The sequence below is a fragment of the Rhinoderma darwinii genome, chromosome 5, assembly GCF_050947455.1.
Source record: "Rhinoderma darwinii isolate aRhiDar2 chromosome 5, aRhiDar2.hap1, whole genome shotgun sequence".
Taxonomy (NCBI): Eukaryota; Metazoa; Chordata; class Amphibia; order Anura; family Rhinodermatidae; genus Rhinoderma; species Rhinoderma darwinii.
The window spans coordinates 288,444,133-288,471,413 of NC_134691.1; the positions used below are offsets into that span (position 1 = coordinate 288,444,133).

At 44.0% G+C, this 27,281-nt stretch overlaps 1 protein-coding gene across 7 annotated transcripts in view; it reads right to left on the reverse strand.

Annotated features, from left to right (window-relative positions):
* The window catches only part of TAX1BP1 (Tax1 binding protein 1), a 100,145-nt gene extending 78,524 nt beyond the window's left edge, over positions 1 to 21,621 (reverse strand). For 3 of the 7 annotated variants that reach the window (XM_075827257.1, XM_075827258.1, XM_075827260.1), the window contains exons 1-2: positions 21,414 to 21,619; positions 6,578 to 6,758 (exon numbers count right to left, since the gene is read on the reverse strand). In XM_075827257.1, coding sequence (XP_075683372.1) covers positions 6,578 to 6,751 — 174 coding nt within the window. In that variant the 5' untranslated portion in view covers positions 6,752 to 6,758; positions 21,414 to 21,619. Of the gene's footprint in view, positions 1 to 6,577; positions 6,759 to 21,080; positions 21,241 to 21,413 lie in introns of those variants that run through there. The other 4 variants (XM_075827254.1, XM_075827253.1, XM_075827255.1 and 1 more) reach the window with 4 other exon arrangements.
* Positions 21,622 to 27,281: the final 5,660 nt, after the last annotated feature.

A 27,281-nucleotide genomic window follows, 5' to 3' on the forward strand; every position in this document is an offset into this window, starting at 1 on the left:
TAAAAAATAAAAAAGTTACGGCTCAGAATAGGTCGTCTCAGAAAATTAATTATATAGAAACGTAATTTTATTGTGCAAACGCTGCAAAAAAGTAAAAAACAAACTATACACATATGGTATCGCCGTAATCGTACCGACCCGCAGAATAAAGTAAAACGTAATTTATTGTGCACTGTGAACGCTGTAAGAAATAAAGAATTTAAAGCGCCAAAATCGCTGTTTTTTGTCTCCTTAGCTCTAAAAAAGATCCTGTGCGGTCAAAATGCTCACTATACCCCTAGAAAAATGCCTTCAGGGGTGTAGTTTCCAAAATGGGGTCACTTTTGGGGGGGGGGGGGGTTTCGATTGTTTAGGTACCACAAGACCTCTTCAAACCGGACATGGTGCCTAAAATAAATTCCTAGAAAAAAAGGAGGCCCCAAAAAGCACTAGTTGCTCCTTTGCTTCTGAGGCCTGTGTTTCAGTCCATTAGGACATGTGGGATATTTCTAAAAACTGCAGAATATGGGCAATAAGTATTGAGTTGCATTTCTCACCTCTACTTTGCCTTAATTCCTGTGAAACGCCTAAAGGGTTAAAATACTTTCTGAATGTGGTTTTGAATACCTTGAGGGGTGCGGTTTTCAAAATGGGGCGATTTATGGGGACTTTCTAATATATAAGGCCCTCAAAGCCACTTCAGAACTGAACTGGTCTTGAAAATATGAGAAATTGCTGCTAAAGTTCTAAGCCTTGTAACGTCCTAGAAAAATAAAAGGACGTGAAAAAAAACGATGCAAACATAAAGTAGACATTTGGGGGATGTTAACTAGTAACTATTTTGTGTGGTATTACTATCTGTTTTACAAGCAAATACATTTAAATTTAGAAAAATGAAAAACTTCAAATTTTATCAAAAATGTTCACAAATAAATATTGCATTTATCCAGTAACAAAGTACAATATGTCACGAGAAAACAATCTCAGAATCGCTTGGATAGGTAAAAGAATTCCAGAGTTACCACATAAAGTGACATGTCAGATTTGAAAAAAAATCATCTGTCCACAAGTACAAAACAGGCTGTGTCCTAAACGGGTTAATTTGACGACAAAAAAATATATATATATAATTTAGCTGCTACATTTTTTTTTTATACAAATATCGCCGAAGGCACCCAAGTGGGTTTTGTTTTTTGTTCAGCCTGGAGCCACTTTGGGGGAGATTTATGAAAAACGGTCTAACAGCAAAACTTTTCTTTATTGCCCCTAGCAACCTATTACAGCACAGCTTTTATATATATATATATATATATATATATATATATATATATATATATATATATTATCATTTTTTTCTTTTTTAAACCACAAAGAAATGCTGTGATTAGTTGCTTCAGGCGACAGACAGTTTTGCTGTTACAGTTTTCATAAATCTCCCCCATTGTGTGCCCAAAAAATACTGTCAGAGCCTTTTTTCCCTAGGAAGTATCATTGCATCCAATTTTTGCCGTTATTTCCTTAAAGCAATTTCTTCAAATAGTCAGTTTTTGGCCACTGTACACAGAATGAGGTCACAATTCTCTTCTATTATAATAAATGGAATACACAAGGAAAATGATCAAGTGATAATCCACGACAGGAAACGAGAATCTCGTTTTTCTGATGGATTGTCAGACTGAAGGAAGTAGCATGACCCAGGCAAAACGAGAAACAAATGTTTTAGGACCTAAATGGCTTCTAAGCAGCTATTGTGCATATGTCAAAGCAGGTAACGAGATTAAAAGCCAATAAAAGAACTTTGTAGCCATCATATGTAATGGTAGTAGTTAATAAGCTACAGTACTTCTATAACCTTTTAAGGCTTCGTTCACATCTGCGTCAGGACTCCGTTCTGGCGTTCTGTCTGAGCTTTTTGTCAGAACGGTGCCCTGACTGAAGCCATAGGTTTCCATTTGCATCACCATTGGTTTCAATGGTGACGGATCCGATGCAAATGGTTTCCGTTTGTCTCCGTTGTGCAAGGTTCCCGTCGTTTTGACAAAAGCAATACCGCAGTCGACTGCGCTATTCGGAAACCATTTGCACCAGATCTGTTACCATAGAAATCAATGGTGATGCAAACAGAAAGCTATGTTTTCCATTTGTTTCAGTCAGGATTCCGTTCATGGTTCCCCTGACTGAAAGCGCAGACGGAACGCCTGAACGGAGCCACAGATGTGAACGAAGCCTCAAAAGGAAAACCCCACTTTCAAACCACGCTCGGCTGTTTCCATCAATCCCATAGACTTTGAAGGTAGCAGCAGTGAAAATGCTTGACCTTCACTCCATTCAAACTCCTAGTCACTGTGGTCGTGTGGCGAGGAGGAACCGGGTGACTTGGGACCCCTGTACTAGTGATCAGTGCGGGCCCAGAAATGTGGATAGGTGGTAAGTGTGTTTCGTGGTATAACCCCTTTAAAGTGTAGCTCTAGTTATGTCAAGTGCAGTACTCCTGTTCGAAGTGTATATATGGCAGCCGCTCTCCAATTAATCCAATTTTCAGGAGAGGTTTCAGACGTCATGCTCTTGCCTACAATACAGATCTGCCGCTCTTCCATTTACAGCAGTTTTGCAGGGGGGGGGGGCTTCAGGCATCGTATGGTTGTCCGGCATACAGGATTGCCTATTCTTCCTATTAGGCGGAGCACTTGACATAACTGGAGTTATACTTGAAGTTGAATGGTTGGGGGAATGGCAAATAAAAACATCATATAGCTCAAATTCAGTGCAAGAGAAGTAATGGAAAGAATTTACAAAGTTATTCAGATTGTATTAGAGAAATGCTGTTTAAAAGGGAAGTTTTAAGGTTTGGAATCTGTTGCTAAAGATCAACTGCAATTATTAATTGCACTTTGTTAATCTCAATAAGACTAACCTAAGTTTTAAAAGTAACGTCTCATACGACAGAGGTCTTTCAGTTAGAGCATAATATAGAATATGTTTAATAAAGAGATAGCAGGTGACCCCTAAAGAAAACAATCAGGGGTGTAGCCACAAAACCAGAGAGGGATATATGCTCCTTGCCTACCAGCAATCAGACTGATTTAGAAGACAACATATTAGTTTTACTCAACCTAGCTAACCCCTTGGCAACATGTCCCTTACATGTGCGTCACAGCCGACAAGGGGAAGTATGGGGCGGGCTTACGGGCGGAGCATGCTCCATACTCAGTGGGTGTCGGCTGGAGGAAGTGTTGTCTGGGTCGAATGGAGAATAAAAGGAAAGCTACGACTAGGGAAGACCTAGATCACCTTTGAGTCGCTAGATTTATAGAAGAGCGGTCTCCGGACGTGTCTGTTATAGTAAATCCTTGCATTCCCCATGAGATAACCATTCTGGAGCATCTTTACTTAGAACTTTGTCCTGTATTCTCTTAAATAGTCTGCAGTGTGATAATACTCTGCAGAGCGCCTGTGTAGAACTGGTATCTGACCACTATAGGATCACTGTATGGCTCATTTATTGGTGCTTGTATAGTGGTAGCCTACATTTGTCTCGGACGAAAAAAAAGCATCACCTGTCCCTTACCATGTGATTAGGCGTTTCTATGCTCTACTTTTAGATTCCTTCTTGATGATGTAGCTTAAATATTTAAGGGAGTTTGAGGGTAGTGTCAAAGTAATCCAAAACTTTCCACAGTGCACATTGTGGGCTGCTATTGTTCTGAGATACTGGGGAGGGGTGGGCAACATTGTACATGGGCTCGTGAGGTTTGTGTACCAGGGCTGCTTTTTAGTCCCAGTCCGGCCATGGCGTCAATCCTAGAGACAGACTTAATACTAGATCAGTTTTGCTCTCTTGGACTTTAACCCGTTAGTGACCGCCAATACGCCTTTTAACGGCGGCCACTAACGGGCTTTATTCTGATGCATATGCCTTTTTACGGCACTGCATCAGGATAAAGTAAACAGAGCAGGGAGCCGTCAAATCTCCTTGCTCTCGGCTGCCAGAGGTAGCTGAGGGCTGGGGGTGTCCCTGCTCTGCCGTGTGAGATCGATATTAGTATTGATCTCACCCGTTTAACCCCTCAGATGCGGTGCACAATAGCGTGCACCGCATCTGAGTGGTTTTGGAGAGAGGGAGGGAGCTCCCTCGCTCTCCCACCGACACCCGGCGATACGATCGCCGAGTGTCTGTGTCCCCGAAGGCCCCCAGGTCTGCCTGGAGAGAATGCCTGCTAGATCATGCCGGAGGCATGACCTAGCAGATGCCTGGCCGTTCTAAACGGACAGGCAGTAATACACTGCAATACAAAAGTATTGCAGTGTATTAGAATAGCGATCGGAGAATCGCATATTAAAGTCCCCTAGTGGAACTAGTAAAAAAGTTAAAAAAAGATTAATAAAGTTAATTTAAAAAAAAAATGTGAAAAAAAAGTGAAAAAAAAATTAAAAACCCACTTTTTCCCCTTACAAACTGCTTTAATATTAAGAACCCAAAATAAAGTTAAAAAGTTACACATATTTGGTATCGCCGTGTCCGTAACGACCCCGACTATAAATCTATTACATTATTTAACCCGCACGGTGAACGCCGTAAAAAATGTAATAAAAAACTATGAAAAAATTGCTGTTTTCTGTGAATCCTGACTTAAAAAAAATGTGATAAAAAGTGATCAAAAAGTCGCATCTACTCCAAAATGGTACCAATAAAAACGACAAGTCTTCCCGCAAAAAAAAAGCCGTCATACAACTGCATCGGCGGAACAATAAAAAAAGTTATGGCTCTTCAAACATGGAGACACAAAAACAAATAATTTTGAAAAAAAAGCGTTTTTACTGTGTAAAAGTAGTAAAACATTCAAAAACTATACAAATTTGGTATTGTTGCAATCGTAACAACCCGCTGAATAAAGTTAGTGTTATTTATATCACACGGTAAACAGCGTAGATTTAAGACGCGAAAAAGAGTGGCGAAATTTCAGGTTTTTTTCTATCCTCCCCCCCCCCCCCCCAAAAAAAAAGTTAATAAAAGTTAATCAATAAATATGTACCCCAAAATGGTGCTATTAAAAAGTACAACTTGTCCCGCAAAGAACAAGACCTTATACAGCTATGTCGACGCAAAAATAAAAAAAAGTTATAGCTCTTGGAATGCGACGATGGAAAAACGTAAAAAATGGCTTGGTCATTAAGGTTTAAAATAGGCTGGTCATTAAGGGGTTAAGTAACTTTTTGGAATATCTTTGCAGTAACCATTTAGAAAAACAGACAATGCCAGCAGAGCTGGGGTGTTTTTTTCCAGGCCTAACTCATTTTAACGAATACTGGAGAAAAGACACGCCGTACTAATTACAAGGTATTTCCAGCCATGCAACTCATTTGCCTTACAGTACAAGCTAACAGTCACCTTTCTTCCTGTCATTTATTGTTCCCCTTGGGGCATCTCCCAGCTAAACGCACACATACCTTCTTTCTTTGGCAGGCCCCGCTAAATAACTCCATCAATACCAGTGAAAAAAAAAAAAAAACAGAATCACAATAAACCAAGCGGCTGGTCTGGCATGGGAAGCCCTGCACAAGAACCAGATCTCCAATCCTCTGATATTTTAATAAGTCACAAATATTACAGCAACGAAAGTGACACGCTATCCTATAGTGGACGCTGAAGAATGTGTAATATGCATCTCTACTAAAAGGACGTATTTGAGAGCATGCTGCAGAATTCACAGCATTTATTTTTAATCAGACACAGATTTTCTCTGGATTTTACACATTGTATTGTAAGAAAAAGTCCATGGCAAATTCACACGCAGGATTTTCAAAGTGTGCTGCTGCAGAGAAAGTGTTCGAGGTTTTCCGGGTCATTCATATTGATTACCTATTGATAGGTTAGATCATCAATATCAGATGGTTGGGGGTCCGACTCCTTACGATCAGCTGATTTGAAGGGACTGGGGCGCTTAGCGCATTACTTACCAGGCACAGCATTTGGTAGTGGCTGTGCCTGCTTCTACAGCTCACTCCAATTCACTAGAATCGGACTGAGCTGCAAGATCCGCAGTACCATAACCTAATGTATGGAGCGGTGCCTGGAGGAGTGCAGCCCAATCAGCTGATCGGAAGAGTGTCAGGAGTAATACCCCCACCAAGCTGAAATTGACGATCTTTAGCCGAAAGAAAAAGAACCTTTAACTGTGAACGTTTTTCCAAAGAGATATACATTGTAAGAGACGGTTATAAAAACGGAATATTTAAGACAATAACGGTTACCCCAAGTTATGCAGAATTTCTAAATCATAGAGAAGTGTCAGAATTTTTCATCGGGGGTGGCCAATAATGCTGCTAATGTGCTATAATCTGCCCAAAGACCATAATGGAAGTCATCATCAGCACTTCCACATAAAGGCGGGAGAAGTCAATAGGAGCCAAGGTGGCTTTTCGCTCTATAGGGCGCTTTACCAACATATCTTTATAACGTTTTTTAGAACAGGAAATACAATTTATGCAATAAACGGTCATATAGATTTTTTTACTACTTGTATTAAATTCTGTAAGTCAGCACTAATTACAAAAAGTAAACAAATTGGCAAGACTACAAGAAGTGCCACAGACATACCTTAAAAATGCCAACCCAGTCCTTAGGATGAGGATGGATATACTGAGTCAATGTGTAGTGACACTCGAGAGGAGCGCTGGGAAGGTAACTCTTTGCCACATTCTGAAAGATCACGTGTGCGAAGTTGGACGCCTGCATGGTGCTATTAGATGGGAGGTCTTCTAAAGCGGACATCTTTAACCTGTAATTGGTGAACATATGAGAGTCATATAGATACAGAGACAAAACAATATACCCTCTATACACATAGTTTTTAATTGCTCTACACTGAGTAGAGGACAGATTTCTCATCAACGTTTCTTGTGAACTTAATATAGTTACCTATGACTCAAGACTAGACCAAACATAACAGCCTTCTATCTGCATTTAAAACATCGTGTGTACAGTAGACATGAAAAATTAATCATATTACAACGATCTTATTGACTTCATGCTGTTTATAAACAGTGAACGGCTTTAACGGGCTTCTGTTTAACCAGTTCGTGACCACCAATACGTCTTTTCACAGTGGTCACTAACGGGCCTTAGGCTAGGCCGCTGCTTTTTTACGGCAGCCTAGTCTATGTCCTGCACGGATGTCCCCTGAGGGCTGGAGTGGGTACTTGGCTGTTGAATGACAGCCAGGCTCCTACTCGAACGGTAGCAATCGAAGCTTACTTACTCGCAACCATTTAACCCCTTAGATGCTGTCAGTCAATAGCGACCGCAGTATTTGTGTTTTACAGAGGGAGGGGGCTTCCACGGTCACCCACCAGCGGTCCGCAAATGCGATCGTGGGCCGCCGATGTGTTGCCATGGCAGCCGGGGGCCTAACAAAAGCCCCCAGGAATACCCTGGCTATATTCCTAAGGCCATGCCAGAGGAGTGGCAATAATTAAACTTGTGCTGGATGCGCCTGCTTCAAAGTGTTCCCACCTTCCATTAACCTGTGACTTGGAGAGGAATGTCCAGGAAAACTGAAACGTCCTTATCTTATATTTGTCACTTTGCTTTGTTGATCTTTATGAATACCACATGTTGAATCAAGAGTTCAATAAAGATCACTTTATGCAAGAATTTTCTGAAGAATGTGCTGTGGTTAGCCCTTTAATAGTGCCACTGACCTGACAGACTCAGGTCTCAGCGCTAGATACAGCTGCTCTGTATATAGTATAAAAAACATGTGTATCTCAAAAGGCCAAAAATAAATTTAAAAAAATGTAATTAGAAAATTGGACAAAAAAAATAAAAAATTTCTTAAATGTGTACAATGGCCTTTAACTGTGAGTGGTACTATTGCAAAGTTGAAGGGTTTACGCACCAGAGCTACTCAGCCACAAAGTGGCAGACCATGTAAAGTTACAGAGCGGGGTCGCCGAGTGCTGAGGCGCATATTGTATAAGAGTCGCCAACACTCTGCTGAACCAATAACTGCAGAGTTCCAAAGCTCCTCTGGCATTAACATCTAAGCAAAAACTGTGCCACCGGGAGCTTCATGGCATGGGTTTCCATAGCCAAGCAGCTGCTTGCAAGTCTTGCATCACCAAGCACCATGCCACGAGTCGGATGGAGCAGTGCAAAGCACGCCACCACTGGACTCTGGAGCAGAGGAAATGTGTTCTGTGGAGTGACTAATCCCCCTTCTCTATCTGGCAGTCTGATGGATGAGCCTGGGTTTGGTGAATGCCAGGAGAACGTTACCAGCCTGACTGCATTGTGCCAACTGTAAAGTTTGGTGGAGGAGGGATAATGCTATGGGGTTGTTTTTCAGGGGTTAGCCTAGGCCCCTTAGTTCCAGTGAAGGGAAATTTTAACACTTCAGCATACCAAGACATTTTGGACAATTGTAGCTTCCAACTTTGTGCCAACAGTTTGAGGGAAGGCCCTTTTCTGTTCCAGCATGACTGTGCCCCAGTGCACAAAACAAGATCCATATAGGCATGGTTTGGTAAGTTTGGTGTGGAATAACTTGACTGGCCCTCACTGAGCCCTGACCTCAACCCCATCAAACACCTTCGGGATGAACTAGAATGGAGATTGCAAGCCAGGCCCTCTCATCCAACATCAGTGTCTGACCTCGCAAATGGTCAAAAATTCCCACAGACACTCCAAAATCTTGTGGAAAGCCTTCCTAGAAGTAGAAGCTGTTTTAGCTGCAAGGGAAGGGGGGGGGGGCCTCAATGATTTGAATATTGATTTAAAATGGGATGTCATAAATGCTCCTGTAGGTGTAACGTAACGGTGTCCCAATACTCTACCAGAAGCCATACATGAAAGGTTTATTCAAAAAATAAAAAATTGAAAGGCTATTTAAACATTTGAAAGGCAATTTTTTTTTCTTTTAATAGAAAGGTGCATCAGTGTGTATTGTGTAATTTTAAAAATAGTTTTTACTTTAGATACAGCTGCTCTGTGTTCTCTATACAGAGCAGCTGTACCTAGCGCTATTCACTGAATGCATCAGTCCCGCGTACCTGACTGGTTCAGTGTCGGAGGATGTAATCGATCACATCTAAGTTATGAACTTAGATGTGATTGTTTACAGGTGGATGCTGCGTGTCACAGACACGCAGGACCCGCCAACACTAAACCTGTCAGGTTCACAGGAGAGACTGATGCAGTGAATAGCGCTAGATACAGCTGCTCTGTATAGAGAACAGCTGTATCTAAAAAAGTAAACAGATATTTTTAATAAAGACTAATTACAAAGTAATATCACTGAAATCAATATGTGGGTTCCTCAACGAAACAAGTAATATTACAGAGTGGGAACTCTTCATAAAACATAACCTTTATTCATTATTGAGGTCAAAATACTCTGGGTAATCCTTTAGAATGCAAATACCACTGACACAACCAGGTTTCAATCAAATAAACAATACACAATAATCACCTGTAGTGTGCAGAAAATGATATCAAGATGATTTTCTATCACACAGAAGTAGGCCTTATTCACACGAATGAGTCCGTTTTGCGCGTGCAAAAAACGCTGCGTTTTGCGCACGCAAAAGTTCAGTGTGGCATCTGTATATGGTGCGTGGCTGCGTGATATTCATGCAGTTGGCATCATTATGACACTCGGATGTGATGTTACGACACAGTAAAGAAGGAGAGGCTTTTAGGTTTCCCTTCACTTCTTTACCAACTGTAGCGCGAATCACGCGTGTCACCCGGAAGTGCTTCCGTGTGCTGTGCGCGATTTGCACGCACCCATTGACTTCAATGGGTGCGTGCTGCGCGAAACAATGAATAAAGGTTATGTTTTAGGCCTAATTCACATGAGCGTGCTCGGTCTGTGATATACGGTCCGTATGTCGGCTGCATTTCCCGGACCGAACACAGTGCAGGGAGCCGGGCTCCTAGCATCATAGTTATGTACGACGCTAGGTGTCACTGCCTCTCCGTGGAACTACTGTCCTGTACTGAGAACATGATTACAGTACGGGACAGTTGTCCGGCAACGAGGCAGTGACACCTAGCGTCATACATAACTATGATGCTAGGAGCCCGGCTCCCTGCACTGTGTTCGGTCCGGGAAATGCGGCCGACATACGGACTGTATATCATTAACCGAATTACAAAAGTTACACTAAACACACTGACATTATATATATATATATATATATATATATATATATATATATATATATAATGTCATATTTTTATTTTGAGGCCAGAGTTGGTAAATTTTTACCGACTCTACCCAAAGTGGGCATGGACTTCACATGCGTGGCCACCTCTCCATTTATTCTCTGCTTGCTCTGCCACTTCCATAACTCCCACTGAACAGGCAGGATGGGGCTCCGTTCTGGAGATCGGTGCGAGTCCTAAAAAGGTGAAACCCTCATTTATCAGACATTTATGGCAAATCCCATCCATATTCCATAAATGCTTATGTTGGGAATACCCCTTTAACACGAGCAAATAGAAGCACGGCAGCTGAAGGCTAGAACTTTAGTCACTCAGCAAAAAAAAGGGGACTATTAGAAAAATACTCCCAATACTCATGTACACTAAAGGTTCTCTTATGTAACACTTCCGGTGTTTTTCATTTAAATTTGGATATGGCATTTCTTCAATAAATAGCACCAATACCCTGGGTCTTGGCTGCAGTTCACGTTGCGTCCCTGTTTGTGAATTCAGTTGGCTTTGTGTTATAAACGGGGATCGATGAGACTGGTGCTCTCTCTATGAGCTTGAAATGTTAAGATAAAAAACAGGAGGTGAACCACAAAACTTTGTGCTTTCACTCTCCCAAATACTTATCTCTTATGAACAGAGCAAGTCACATCAACTCTGCTGCAAAAAACAGCTGGATCAGCAATGATTATACAAAGAGAACAGATTAAACCGTCTTATATACACACATCATTCCCTATTGTACAGTACTGCAATTGTTGGGGTCCGGTATTAGTATGAAACCAGATTACGGATATAAAAAACTGAAAATACTAGATTCTGTATGTCAGATGGGATTGATATACTACTGATGCATTAAAGACGATTGTCCCCCATTCACAACCCCCTTCTATTAGCTCAGAGCAACTACAAAAAAAAAAAAAAAGCAGCTGTTCTGTAGGACTCAAGTGTCCCTTGACTTCACTTTAAAGGTGCTGAGCTGCAGTACCATACGAAGCAACCACTCCTCTCTAATACGCAGTACAGCCTTTCCGGTATAATGTTCCTTGAACGCTAAGGCTTTGTTCACATCTGGGCTGGAGGCTCCGTTATTTTTGCTAAGCAAAACAGAGCATAATGTAGCGCTATTTTGTCCGGTAACGATGGAAAGCTATCAGTACCCATTAAAGTAAATGGGCTCCATCTGGCGCTGTTGGTTTTCGTTATGCAACAGGTACAGTTCTTATGTAGGAGCAAAACAATGGAAAACAGAACAAAGATCATGCAGGCTAATGAAACGTCAGCACTCTGCCTGGTCATTTCTAAGCTGTATAAATAGATAAACTAGTTTTTGCTTGTTCTCATGGTAAACTACCTATTAACAGCCAGGTTACTATGTCTCGTAGAACAGTCTGCAATTCGCCATTTTGATTCTTTATCAACCCCCCTCGTATATTTACATCATACATGTAAAGTGATATTAAAAAGCAACACATTAACCCCTTAGTGACCACCAATACACCTTTTCACGTTGGTCACTAAGGGGCCTTAGGCTAGGCCATCGCAATATAGATAGCCGTAAAAAAATAAATAAAACGTTCATACTAACCCAGAACTCCCTGCTTCTTCCTCCAATCACTGGCTGCAGCGGTCACATGGACTGCTGCGTCATCCAGGGAGGTCGGGCTGGATGTTAAGAGAGGGACGGGTCACCAAGACAACGGCCGGGTAAGTATGAATTTCTTTTACTTTTATTACGGAAAGGGCTGTCCCTTCTCTCTATCCTGCACTGATAGAGAGAAGGGCTGCCGATTAGTGCAGTGTAATTTTGCAGCGAAAACGTGCCCGTAAATACTGGTGCAATACGGGTCGAATATATGTGACCAAGGACCCGTATTTACGCCAGTATTTACGGGAGGACAAAAATACGTTTGTGTGCATGAGGCCTAAGTCCTGCACGGGTCTCCCGTGCAGGCTGGAGCTGGGGCTCTGCTGTCTGATGACAGCTGGGCTCCTGCTCCAACACCCGCGATCGAAGTTTACTTCGATCGCGGCCGTTCAACCTGTTAAATGCCGCCGACAATGGCATTTAACTTGTTTACAGAGGGAGTGAGCTCCCTCTGTCACCCATCGGCGGCCCGCAAATACAATCGCGGGTCTCCGATGGGGTGTCATGGCAGCCGGGGGCTTGATAAAAGCCCCCAGGTTTGCCCTGGACATATGCCTGTTAGGACGTGCTGGAGGCACGTCCTAACAGATTGCCTGTCAGATTTACACTGACAGGTAATAATGCTCTGGTATATGAAGTATACCAAAGCATTATAGCAGCGATCTGAAGATCGCACAGTAAAGTCCCCTAGTGGGACTAATAAAATAAGTCATAAATGTGAAATAAAGATTCATAAAAATTACAGTAAAAAAAATAAATCCATTTTTTCCATAAAAAGTGGTTTTATTTAGTAAAAGTGTAAAAAATAAATAAAAGCACACATATATGGTTTCGCCGCGACCGTAATGACTCAATAAAGTTAATGTAATTTAAACCGCAAGGTTAACACCGTAAAAAAAACCGCAAAAAACTATGGCGAAATAGCAATTTTTTTCCATTGCCCCCCAAAAACGTCATAATAAAAATGTATCAATAAGTCCCATGCACCCCAAAACAGTACCAATCAAAACTACGTCTCGTCCCGCAAAAAACAAGCCCAAAAAAATCACTGCATTGATGGAAGAATAAAAAAAAAAAAACGGCTCTTGGAAAGAGATGATGCAAAAACAAATAATTTTAATTCAAAAGTGTTTTTATTGTGCAAAAGTCGTAAAACATAAAAATCCTCTACATATGTGGTATCGCCGTTATCGTACCGACCCATAGAATAAAGTTAACGTGTTATTTACGCTGCACAGTGAACAGCGACAATTTAAAATGCATAGAATAATGGTGGAATTTCAGGTTTTTGTTTTTTTTATAATCCCCCCCCAAAAAAAAGTTAATAAAATTATACCCTAAAATGGTGCTATTAAAAAGTACAACTAATCCCGCAAAAAACAAGACCTCATACAGCTATGTAGACTAAAAAATAAAAAAAAAAGGTTATAGCTCTTTGAATGCGACTATAGAAAAACGAATAAAATAGCTTGGTCATTAGGGCCTAAAATGGGCTGGTCACTAAGGGGTTAAAAGAGCATCCGCCCCACTCAAAAAATTTAACTATAGGTCCCCAAGTTGTTGTTCTCTTCACAGATCCTTTAAATATTAAGCCACTATGGAAATCAGATGACTAATAGACCTATTAAGCCATGTTCACACAGTTTTTTTGCAGGCAGAAAAATCTGCCTTTTTGACCTGCCTGCAAATTACCCTGCCTGCGGCCATCAAATTACCTGGATTTCTGCATTGATTACTAATAAAATGTGGTCTGGTTGTGTTATCCAAGTCACAATTAAAGATAAACACAATTAACTAAACTAATACCACACAAACAGTTGCACTGTGCATTACTTTTATGGCACACATTAAAGAGGCTCGGTCACCAGATTATAAGTGCCCTATCTCCTATATAATGTGATCAGCGCTGTAATGTAGATAACAGCAGTGGTGTTTATTTTGAAAAACAGTCATTTTTGAGCAAGTTATGAGCAATTTTAGATTTATGCTAATTTGTTTCTTATTAGACAACTGGGCGTTTTTTTACCAACTGGGCGTTGTACAGAGGAGTCTATGACGCTGACCAATCAGCGTCATACACTTCTCTCAATTCATGTGCATCCGTATTCACAGCACAGCGTGATCTCGCTGTGCTGTCACATACACCCACATTAACGTTACTGAAGTTTCTTGAGAGTGAATAGACATTGCCTTCAGCCAGGACGCGATGTCTAGTCCCAATCCCGACACTTCAGTAAAGTTACTGTTGGGTATGTGACAGCACAGCGTGATCTCGCGAGATCACGCTATGAATGACAGCAGTAGCGTGATCTCGCGAGATCACGCTGTGCAGCGATTAAGTCCTACACAAACTTTACCGAAGAGTCGGGAGTGTGAATAGACATCACGTCCTGGCTGGAGGTGATGTCTATTCACGGTCAAGACACTTCAGTAAAGTTAATGTGGGTGTATGTGACAGCACAGTATGATCTCACTAGATCACACTGTGCTGAGTACAAAAGGACATGAATGGAGAGAAGTGTATGACGCTGATTGGTCACTGATTGGTCAGCGTCATACACTTCTCTTTACAACGCCCACTTGGTCAAAAGTTAAAAAATGCCCAGTTAGGCATTAAGAAACTAATTAGCATAAATGTAAAATTCATAACTTGCTCAAATTTTCATTTTTCAAAATAAATACCACTGTTGTCTACATTACAGTGCCGATCAGATTATGTAGGAGATAGGGCACTTATAATGTGGTGACAGAGCCTCTTTAACCAGTTCAGGACCGGGCTATTTTGAGCCTTCAGGACCAAACACCGTTTAGGCAGGATTCACACGACCGGGTCGTTCCCGAGCCCGGGTGTCGGCCGGTAAAATCGGCCATTTTGCCCGGCCGGTTTGCATAAATTTATGCATCCGTGCCGGGCCGGGCAGATCCGGACAGTGACATCAGCGGCAACTCCTGAAGGGGAATCCCCATGTGTTCGGGGATTCCGCTTCAGGAGTTTCCCCTGATGTCACTGCCCAGATATGGACAGAGACATCAAGCGCTCTGTCCAGGAGCGGAATCCCCGAAAACACGGGGATTCCGCTCCTTCAAGGAGCTAAAGTGCGACTAGCACATAGCAGAGCGGGGAGATACCTCCCTGCTCTGCTATAGTGGCGTCGCTGCAGCCGCAGCTGCTGCTACTAGCGGCGCCATCGAAGGTGTCGCCGAGCCAGGGTGCTTTTAACAAGCAGGGGAAGGGAGCCAGCGCAGCGCTCCCTCCACCTGCTGTACACCCCGGCCCTGCCACACAGTGTACAGCGATGCCATTCGTCAGAATGGCATCAACTCCTCCTCCTCACATGCACTCTGCGCTGTGAGGAGGAGGAGATAGAGCGCAAGCGCCGGGAAACCCGGCCATCACTCGGAACACATTCCGGTGATGGCCGTGTAATACCCGGCCCCATAGACTTCTATGGGAGCCAGGCGGCCGGGTGCCCGGGCAAAGATAGAGCATGTCCTATTTTTTGACGGCCGGATTTCCCGGCCGTCAAATAATCGGACGTGTGAATAGCCCCATTAGGGGTCTATCATTCCTAATGCAGCCGGGTGCCGGCCGATTTATGAACGGCCGGCACCCGGCCGGAAAGCCCTGCCGTGTGAATGAGGCCTTAGCCCTTTTTAGCACGTGTTAGTTAAATGGCTATAACTTTTTTATTTGTTGGGCTAACTACGTGATTTTTGCGACGTTTTTTCCGTAGACCATGCAGGTTTCTTTTTTTTTATCGTTTTTATACACATCCTTTTTGCTGTTTTAGAATTTTTATTCATAAAGTTTGAAAATAATAGTAAAAAAAAGCTTTTTTACATTTCAGCTTTTTTTTTTGGTAATAACATATTTTTACCCTAAAATAGAACTTTTATTTGTGATCGTCATTGTCTAACGGAAATTTTAATATATTACATGTCTATATTAGGGTAATTGGGTCAGCGTTACAACAATGATTGGCGGGAGGGGTGTTTTATGTGTATTTATTATTATTATTTTTTGCACTTTACCTTATTATTTTTTTATTACTATGGTCTGTCCCTCAAAGGCCAAAGACCTTTGGGGAACTTTATATATTTTTTTTCTTTTTTTTTTACACTATCTTTTCCACTGTAACTGGAGTTGTACAGCAGCCCCAGTTACAGGGGAAATCAGCCCTCTCAAAGTGACGATTGTCATTAATAGGGCTGTGCTGGGTCTAGTAAGACCCAGCAGCAGTCTGTCACTAACGGCACCCGGCGATCATGTGACCAGTCACATAATCACCGGGAGGAATAGAGACAGCGCCGCTGCCTCTATTCCTATACACAGCGTTCATTGAGCGCTGTGTACAAGTGATCAGACAAGACAGAAGCAGCGAAAGCTGCTTCTATCTTCTCCTCAGGGTCCCCGGCAATCACTGACAGCCGGAGACCCGACATTCAGCTGCCCGATTGCGCGGGCAGCAAGTTAAAACCTGAGCCGTAAAAAGTCTATGGCTCTGGTTTTAAGGACCCTGACCGCTGGCCGTAACAACACAGCCAGCGGTCGGGAACCAGTTAAGTAAACATCCACAATACAGGGAGAAAAAGTAAGTGAACCCTTGAATTGCATAACCTGTAGACTTTGGACCATTCCTCCCTGAAAATGTGTGTTTCAGTTCATCAATATTTCTGGGATGCCCTGTGTGCACAGTGCTCTTCAGGTCATGCCACAGCATCAGGATAGACTGACTTGGCCATTCTAAAACACAAATCTTTGTTTTCAGCTATTCTTTAGTTGGTTTACTTGTGTGCTTTGGGTCAACAACTCATTAGCTTGAGGTCATGGAACGCTGCCCTTATGTTCTCCAGTAAAATTTGATAAACCTCTGAGTTTATTGTTCCCTCAATGATCATAAGGTCTCATGCCCACTTCAGTGTTTTTCTTCAGGGTGCTAGCAGTTTTTCTTCAGGGTGCTAGCAGTTTTTCTGACGGCTAGCACCCTGACCCATTCATTTCAGTGGGGCCATGCACACTTCAGTATTTTTTGACGGTCCCGTTGCTCCGTTCCGATCCAAAGTAGAGCATGTCCTACTTGGGTCCGAGATTCCGTGACCGTGAGGCCCATGCAAGTCAATGGGACCGTCAAAAAAACTGAATGCATACGGAAGGCATCCGTGTGTCGTCCGTGTGTGATGGAGCCGTTGCCTAGCAATGGCCGGGCGTGCAGAAATACATTACAAATATATTACACTAATCGGCAGCCACTTGTCTCTATCAATCACGGATAGAGAAAAGAGGCTGATTAAAAATAAAATAAAAAGCAGTTCATACGTACCCGGTCGTTGTCTTGGTGACGAGTCCCTCTTCTTCCTCCAGTCCGACCTTCCTGTATGACGTGGCAGCCTGTGATTGGCTGCAGAGGCCGCTGCAGCCTGTGATTGGCTGCAGAGGCGGTCACGTGGGATGAAGCGTCATCCTGACGTGCGTGACCGCCACTACAGCCTGTGATTGGCTGCAGCGGTGACATGGATGAAACGTCATCCCTGGAGGCCGGACAGGAGGAAAGTAAGTATGAACTTATTTTATTTTTTTATTTCATTTAAATTGTATTTTCCGAGCGCCAAGCATGGTACTGTCCAGGGTGCTGAAAGAGTTACAGCCGATCAGTGCAGCCCATTAACTCTTTCAGCACCCTGGACAGTACCATGCTCGGCGCTCGGAAACACGGAGTGCACACGGCCGCTAAAACGGGCACACGGATCCGTCAAAAACAGCCGTGAAAACGGTGTCTGAAGTTTGCACGATGCCTTAAGCATCCAGGCCATGAGGCAGCAAAGCAGCCCCCAACCATGACTCTCCCTCCACCATGCTTCACAATAGGGATGAGGTTTTGGTGTTCGTGTGCAGTGTTCTTTATCCACTAAACATAGTGTTGTGCACTTGTGCTAAAAAGTTCCACTTCTGTCTCATCTGTCCATAGAACATTTCCTCAGAAGCATTGTGGAACATCCAGGTGGTCCCAGGAAACTTGACACTGACCACAATGTATTTTTTGGACAGTAGCGGCTTCCTTTGTGGTGTCCTTCCATGAACACCATTCTTGTTCAGTGGTTTTCTAATAGTGGACACATGAACAGAGGTTTTTGCAGTTTGTAGAGTCTTCAGTAGGTCTTTTGCCATCTCCATGTGGGGACATGCCGCTTTGACAAGGTGCATTCTAACACTCAGTTGTCAATTTCTTCCAGTAGGAATAACAGAGGAACAATACAACAGTTCTCAGACTTGTTATTTTATAGGAAAAACAAGTATTTACTAAAATAGACATGTCAGGAGTGCTAACAGGTGCTCTCCATGGCTTACATACATGCTTTCCATATTTAACAATCATGTTTCTCAACTACCTAGGTAAGGGACCTAAAACTCTGAATTTCTCCTTATAGATCCAATTATAATGTAACCTATGTATTGGCTGTGCACAAATTACTTTGAGAGAGAACAGACTTTATGTAAAAGTGAACAAAAGTAGATTTCCATACCAGAGCTAGTTTTGCACAGGACATTGAGGTGTAGCCTACAGAAACTATTCATTTTTATATTAGTATGGAAGGCATGTAATACTATGTGTGTATGCTTCAGGGGGAATGTATGGCCTAACCAAAACCGCCCCCCCCCCCTCCCTACCTCGCACAACAACATCTGATCGCCATGGCTTGCAAAAGTCGTTATCATTATGATCTTAGCAGCAAAAAATTATATTTGACCATACAGTGGAACAAACATTCACATGCTGTGGGCAGATGCAAGGGGGAAAAAAAGTTAAATTGAAAAAAAAAATCATATATACGCGCTCTGGTAATAAAGGGGGTTATCCCACAAATCAATCTGTAATTAAAAAAACATGCTGCGTAGTTGTGCAACTTTACTTCTTATAGCGCCCTCTAGTGCTAGCGCTTATCCCCTTCCACGCTTTTCGCTTTTTCGCAGTGATCTCCATGAATACAATGGACTCAGAACTACAAGTCCAATGTATTTTTTGATCTCCCCTATTAGCCAAACAGCACAATATATTTTGAGGACCATTTTGACTATTAGGAGAACAACCTTGTCCCTACCTCGGGCAGCATATTTAGCTGTCAGATCCGTTTTTATAGGGTGTCAATGTCAAAATGGCTGATTATTGCGTGTTCTCATATCTAAATACAACTAGCTTTGTGGGATAACCCCTTTAAAAGAGTCTCCGTCACCAGATTATAAGTGCCCTATCTCCTACATAATCGGCCCAGTAATGTAGATAACTGTGGTTTTTATTTTGAGCAAGTTATGAACAATTTTAGGGCGTTGTAAAGAGAAGTGTATGACGCTGACCAATCAGTGACCAATCTACGTCATACACTTCTCTCCATTCATGTCCATTTGTACTCAGCACAGTGTGATCTAGCGAGATCATTAACTTTACTGAAGTGTCTTGACAGTGAATAGAAATTGCCTCCAGCCAAGACGCGATGTCTATTCACACTCGACACTTCGGTAAAGTTTGCGTAGGCCTTAATCGCTGCACAGTGTGATTTCGCGAGATCACGCTACTACCGTCATTCATAGTGTGATCTTGCGAGATCACGCCGTGCAGCGATTAAGTCCTACGCAAACGTTACCAGAGTGTCGGGAGTGTGAATAGACATCACGTCCTGGCTGGAGGCAATGTCTATTCACTCTCAAGACACTTCAGTAAAGTTAATGATCTCGCAAGATCACGCTGTGCTGAGTACAAATGGACATGAATGGAGAGAAGTGTATGACGCTGATTGGTCACTGATTGGTCAGCGTCATACACTTCTCTTTACAGCGCCCACTTGGTCAAAAGTTCAAACACGCAAAGTTGGGCATTAAGAAAGTAATTAGCATAAATCTAAAATTGCTCATAACTTGCTAAAAAAATGATAGTTTTTCAAAATAAAAACCACTGTTATCTACATTACCGCGCCGATCAGATTATGTAGGAGATAGGGCACTTATAATCTGGTGACAGAACCTCTTTAAGCCACCCATGTAGACTTTGATGTCCTCTGTACCATGTGAATACAATTTCATCGTAATATCAAGGAATTGCAACATGTAAACACGTCATTTTCTTTCTTTCTTTCTTTCCTCTCAGACTAGTAATGTAAGTTGCACGAGCGTGTGAGAAATCACTGAATAAGGCCTCATGCACACGAACGTATTTTTTCCCTCCCGTAAATACTGGCGTAAATACGGGTCCGGTGTCACCCGTATTTACGGGCACGTATTCTCTGCAAAATTGCACTGCACTAATCGGCAGCCCCTTCTCTCTATCAGCGCAGGATAGAGAGAAGGGGCAGCCCTTTCCGAGGTAAGAAATTCATACTTACCCGGCCGTTGCCTTGGTGACGCGTCCCTCTCTTGACATCCAGCCCGACATCCCTGGATAACGCGCAGTCCATGTGACCGCTGCAGCGGTCACATGGGCTGAAACGTCATCCAGGGACGTTGGGCCGGATGTCGAGAGGGAAGCGTCACCAAGACAACGGCCAGGAGGCCGGACTGGAGGAAGAAGCAGGAAGTTCTCGGTAAGTATGAACATCTTTTTTTTTTTACAGGTTGATGTATCTTGTGATCGGAAGTCACTGTCCAGGGTGCTGAAACAGTTACTGCCGATCAGTTAACTCTTTCAGCACCCTGGACAGTGATTATTTACTGAAGCCGTCTAGCAACGCTGCCGTAATGACGGGTGCACACACGTAGTCACCCGTCATTACGGGAGCTCCATAGACTTCTATGGGCTGCCGTGCCGTTATTACGGCCTGAAATAGGACATGCTCTATCTTTTTCAACGGCACGGGCACCTTCTCGTAAGCAAACGGGGAGGTACCCGTGGCCAATAGAAGTCTATGGGTCCGTTATTTCGGGTCGTAATCACGGGAGTTTTTACGGTCATGTGCATGAGGCCTAAATCAAAAGATTTACCAGTGCGTGTAAAGCCACCCTTACACTGCTAACATCTTATTACAGGGGTAAGCGCAGTCTTAAGGCCCTATTACGCGACATGCTGTGGGGTTCTTTTATAATGCCAGTCTGACAAAAATAAACAACCGAAAGCATTCTTCCTAAAAAGGCCCCAATGACCACTACTACCTCCCACGTCCTTCTGCTACATATACATGAATGACATCAGCAGTACTTTCATTAGCGTAGTATTTCGGTTCACTGCTCCTGTAAGTAATGGATGCCTGTGCCTCGTCAGAAGTGTCCGCCACTGAGATCGTGACGTCACAGGCCACTAGTCAGCAGATACCTCACCTGTGCCATCTCTGCAGTCCCCTTCATAGAGCATGTTCAAGAGATGGAGAAGGGGCCCAGAGTGACGCAGTGATAACCACGCCCCCAACTGTCTTAACTACGCCAGAGAGGCCTGTATGCGCGGCGACCTTTATGTAACGGACAGGAAGGTCCGTACACGTACCGGGCAGCGATTTGAGCCCATCGCTTACGTATCACCTACCAGCCGTGCCCCTAACCTGCATTCACACCACATTGCCCAAACATTCACACCGAGGGCCCAGTCCTACCTACACCGTGCTGCCGGGAGACTTGTCGGACGCCTGTGCGGACACGGAGGAGCAGGGAGAAACGCAGCCCAAGCCGGCGGCTGTTGTTGAGAAGGCAGGCACCCGGGCGCTTCCGCGTGTCAGCTTCTCTGCTTGTTTTCGTTCCCCTGCTCGTCAGGCTGCGTCACTTCCGGTTCCAGTGGTGACGGGAGGGGAATGTCAGCTGACGGTGGAATTCCTGGAGGCAGCGGCATAGCTCAGAGATGACTGGGAGGAGGAGGCGGCGGCGGCGGGCACGCGGGCGCGTACACAAACCAGGGCTCACTGCCATGGAGACGGAAAAACAAACCTATACTCTGCACCTGCTCATTTCTAGGGACACTTTATTACTACGTCAGAGTCTGGTGATGACCGCGGCTGGAGTATTCCCTTATGTCTCATGTTATCGCTCTTTATGTTTATAGAGCTCCAACATATCCCACAGCGCTGTACAGAGATTGCCGCCATTCACACCAGTCACTGTTCACAATGGGTACACGCACACTCGCCTCAATGTCTCTACAGAAGAAATCCGCAATACCACAGAGAGACCATTCAAACATGCGGATGTGGCAAAGCACTGAGCCACGCTGCTGCCCAAAAAAACGTTCCCTGCAGCACTGGGCTCCTGAGTTAATTTCTCATGGACGATAGCTGCATGGAATTTGTACACTATATGGACAAAAGTATTGGGTCAGGCAGTCGCCTTTACAAACATTTGTGAAAGAATGGGTCATTCTAAAGAGAATTCCAGCGTGGTCCTGTAATAGGACGCCAGCGTTGTAACATGTCAGTTACATTTCTGTCCTAGATATTCCACGATCACCTGTGAGTGATATCATTACAAAGTGGAAGCGTTTAGGAACCTCAGCCACGAAGTGTCAGACCACGTAAAGTTACAGCGCAGGGTCGCCAGGTGCTGAGGCGCATAGTGTATAAAAGTCACCAACACTGCAGACTCAATAACTGCCGAGTTCCAAACCTCCTCTGGCAGTAACAGCCACGCAAAAACTGTGCGCCAGGAGCTTCATGGCGTGGTTGGGCAGCTGCATGCCATCATTACATCACTAAGCACAATGCCAAGTGTCGGATAGAGTGGTGTAAAGCTGAAACTTGGCGCAGTGATGAATCACGCTTCTCTATCTGGCAGTCTGATGGACAAGTCTGGGTTCAGAGAACGTTACCTGCCTGACTGCATTGTGCCAACTGTAAAGTTTGGTGGAGGAGGGATAATGCTATGAGGTTGTTTTTCGGGGGTTAGCCTAGGCCCATTAGTTCCAGTGAAGGGAAATCTTAATGATTTAGCATATCAAGACATTTTGGACAATTATCTCCCCTTGCTTCTATAGCACCAACATGTTCTACAATTCTATCACCATACCCATCAGTCCTCAATGGGGCTCACAATCTCATTTCCTACCTCTCATTATAGCTTCTAACAGTGTGGGCTAGTTGGGGGAAGACCCTTTTCTGTTCCAGCATGACTATGCCCAGTGCATAAGGCAAGGTCCATAAAGACATGGTTGGGTGAGTTTGGTGTGGAAGAACTTGACTGGCCCTCACTGAGCCCTGACCTCAACTCCATCCAACACCCTTGGGATGAACTAGAATGGTGATTGTGAACCAGTGCCGGGCGTCCAACATCAGTGTCTGACCTCACAAATGGTCTTCTGCATGAATGGGAAAAAATTCCCACAGACACACTCCAAAATCTTGTAGAAAGCCTTCGCTGAGGAGTGGAAGCTGTTTTAGCTGCAAAGAGGGGGGGGGGGGCAACGTCATATTAACACCTATGGATTAAGAATGGGACATTATAAATGCTCCTGTAGGTGTAATGTGTAGGTGTCCCAATACTTTTGTCCCCATGTTTGTGTAGGTTTCCTCCGACACTCCAAAAACATACTGATAGATTAATTAGCTTCCTATAAAATTGGTGTGCGTGAGATAGGGAAATGAGATTGTGAGCCCCATTGAGGACTGATGGGTATGGTGATAGAATTGCAGAATATGTTGGTGCTATAGAAGCAAGGGCAGATAATGTAATACTCAGTATCTTTGTCGTCTGCAATTTTCTGTCTGTAGACTGACATATTCTGGGAGCACCTTACTGCAAAACTGATTAAAAAACGCATTCAAATACAGATTGCCATTTTCTTAAAGGGCAACAAAACTTTTGACATGTCATAGTGAGACGTCACAAGTATGATCGATGGGGGTCCGAGCACTGAGACCCCCACAATCGCTAAAACGAAGTGGGGGTCTCTTATTATTCAATGGAATTGGTGTGCGCAAATCACACACCCATTGACTTCAATGAGCACGTAGGTGCGTGAAAACGCACCAATAAGGGACATGCAGCGAGTTTCACACAACGGGCTCTCGCTGCATGTGGGAATAGCCCCATTGAAATCGATGGGGCCATGTGCTGTGCGTTGTTTCAACGCACAGCACAAGGACGAGATTCACGTTCGTGTGAATGGGCCCTAAAGGACTGAAACGACTTCTAAGTGGAGAACCCGTTTCGGTCCTTTATACTTGAATCCACTTCTGGTTTTGGCTTCAAAAACTGCATTAAAAAACGTAATAAAAAAAATGGCCAAAATCGCCTCCCATTGATTTCAATGGGAGTTGGAGGCGTTTTTTTCCCGCCAGCGGAAAAAAACGCTCAAGGAAATCAATGGGAGGCAGAGAAAGCGTTTTTCACTGCGTTTTCTGCTTGAGGAACTCAATAGCCACGACCAAAAAATGCAGCGAAAAACGCGGCAAAGAAAGTCCAGGCAGGTAAAAAAAACTGCAAAAAACCCTGTGTGAACATACCCTTAGGGGACTTTTGCATGCTATAGAGTGGAGCGAAAGGGCAGATACTGTGAGGCCTCATGCACACGACCGTAGTGGTGTGCACGGCTCGTGATTTGCGGCTCGGACGGCCGTAGAGTGTCATTCGCGGGCTGCCCGCAAATCACGGGCTGTGTAGATTCATTTCAATGAGCCCGGACCGCAAAATGCAGCCGTAATAAGACATGTCCTATCTTTTTGCGGTCCAGTCTCCCGGGCAATGCACGGACCGTGGGAACCACGTTCGTGTGCATGGGCCCGTAGAAATGAATGGGACTACAATTCACCTGCAGATTTGCGGGTGAGTTGCGGCCGCAAAAACACGTTTGTGTGCATGAGGCCTAAAGGGAAGTCACCTGCTGTGCCTGCCCTATTCACTTGAGGGGCCTTTACACGCATTGATATCGCATACGATTTGACTAATTTGGATTGTCGCTTATGTGTCAACGTGTAAATACTTGCAACCAACTGACGACCAATTTTAATAGTCAAGATTGCGATCGCAGATCTTCAGGTATGTTAACAATTTAGATTATAAAAACCACAAATCACTGTGTGAAAATGCAATTGATTGATGGTCTGGCAGTTAGGGTATGTTCACACAGCAACGCCAATTACGTCTGAAATTACGGAGCTGTTTTCAAGTGAAAACAGCTCCTGAATTTCAGACGTTTTGACAAGTGCACGCGTTTTTCGCGGCGTCTTTTACGGACGTAATTGGAGCTGGTTTTCATTGGAGTCAATGAAAAACGGCTCCAATTACGTCCCAAGAAGTGACATGCACTTCTTTGAGGCGGTCGTCTTTTTATGCGCCGTCTTTTGACAGCGGCGCGTAAAAAAAAGCCCGTCTGCACAGAACACCGTAAGACCCATTGCATTCAGTGGGCAGAGGTTTGCAGACGGTTTGGAGCCGTTTTTTCGGCCGTAATTCGAGGCGTAAAATGCCTGAATTCCGTCCGTAAATAGGGCGTGTGAACATACCCTTATGCCACCCATGTAGACTTTGATGTCCACCTCTGTACCATGTGAATACAATTTCATCGTAATATCAAGGAATTGCAACATGTAAACACGTCATTTTCTTTCTTTCTTTCCTCCCAGGCTAGTAATGTAAGTTGCACGAGCGTGTGAGAAATCACTGAATAAATCAAAAGATTTATCAGTGCATGTAAAGACACCCTAAGGCCTGATTCACATGAGCGCTGTGCATCTCGGACGTGAAAAACTACGTCCGAGGTGCATCCGTGCTCAGCGCTGCGGGACGCGATGTCACGCATCCACCATAGTTTAGAGTCTATGGACATAGTTTAGAGTCTATGGAGGGATGCATGAAAAGAACGGACATGTCCTATTTTCGCACGAACCCTTCACACGGTCCGTTGAAACAACGGCTGTGTGAACGGCCACATTGAATTACATAGGTCCGTGGGGCGGCCGCTGTTTCAACGGCCGACCCACGGACGTTTAACACGTTCGTGTGAATCAGGCCTTAAGGCCCTATTACTCAATGATTGGCGCTCATTTGCTCCTTTCACACGGAGCTATGGATGGGGACGAGCGGTCATTACTCCGATCGCTCGTCCCCATCCATTATCATGTCAGCAGCGCGTCTCCCTGTTTACACAGGCAGATGGGCTGCCGACAACGATAATATTTCACTTTTTTAAAATTATACGATTAGCAGATGATTGAGCGTTTGCTCGTTCATCTGCTGATCGCTGCCCTGTTTACACAGGGCAATTATCGCAACGAGCGTGCTATGAGCGATCGTTTGCCCGATAATTGCCCAGTGTAAAACCCCCATTTACACTACGACTAATCATATTGCCACTGGAGATAAGCGGTAGACAAAATCATGGTGACATCTGTCGCCTTGTCTAGCATAATCTTATAGAAAAAATGACGTTGGGATTGAATATGGCTATTAAGCCCTGAAATAATATTGTCCCACCTGATAGTTGCCTTAGGCCTTATTCACACGACAGTGAAAAAAAATGTCCATTAAAAACTGATCAACTGTCAGTTTTTCATGGCTGTTTTGCATCAGTGTCTCCAAATTTTCTTCCATTTCCAGTCCGTTTGACATCCATTTTACATCAGTTTTTCATGGCCGTTAAAAAAACTGATGAATTTCATTGGTCAGGTTTTTTTTGTCCCATCCCCCTGAAAACACCCAAAGGAAGGTCACATGTTCACCTAGACACGATTTACAGCCTCCCTGTTTATGATGCCACACAGCTCCCAGTATGTGATGCCACACCAGCCTCCCTGTATATGATGCCACACACCTCCCTGTATATGATGCCACACACCTCCCTGCATATGATGCCACACACCTGCCTATATATGATGCCACACACCTCCCTGTATATGATGCCACACAGCTGCCCTGTAGATCATGCCACATACCTCACTGTATATGATGCCACACAGCCTCCCTTTAGACTATGCCACACAGCCTCCCTGTAGATAATGCCACACACCTCACTGTATATGATGCCACACACCTCCCTGTATATGATGCCACACACCTCCCTGTATATGATGCCACACACCTCCCTGTAGATCATGCCATACAGCCTCCCTGTATATGCCACACAGCCTCCCTGTATATGCCACACCCTCCCTGTATATGCCACACAGCCTCCCTTAGATCATGCCACACAGACCCCCTTTAATTGATGCCACACAGCCTCCCTTAGATCATGCCACACAGACCTCCTGTAGTTGATGCCACACTGACCCCCTGTATATATGACACAGACCCCCTATATATAATGCCACACTGCCCACTGTAGATTATACCACACAGACCCCCTGTATAAGCGACACAGACCCCCTGTAGTTGCTGCCACACACACCTCCCTGTATATGATTGCCTACCTACTCAATACAACAATGCCATAAATACTCACGGGTGCAGCACCGTCTCTCGTCTTCTTCAGGTGTGGTCACTCGTCTGCACGGGTTCTGGCAAGGCAGCGCAACGGCGCGATGACGTCATTTTTTTAATAT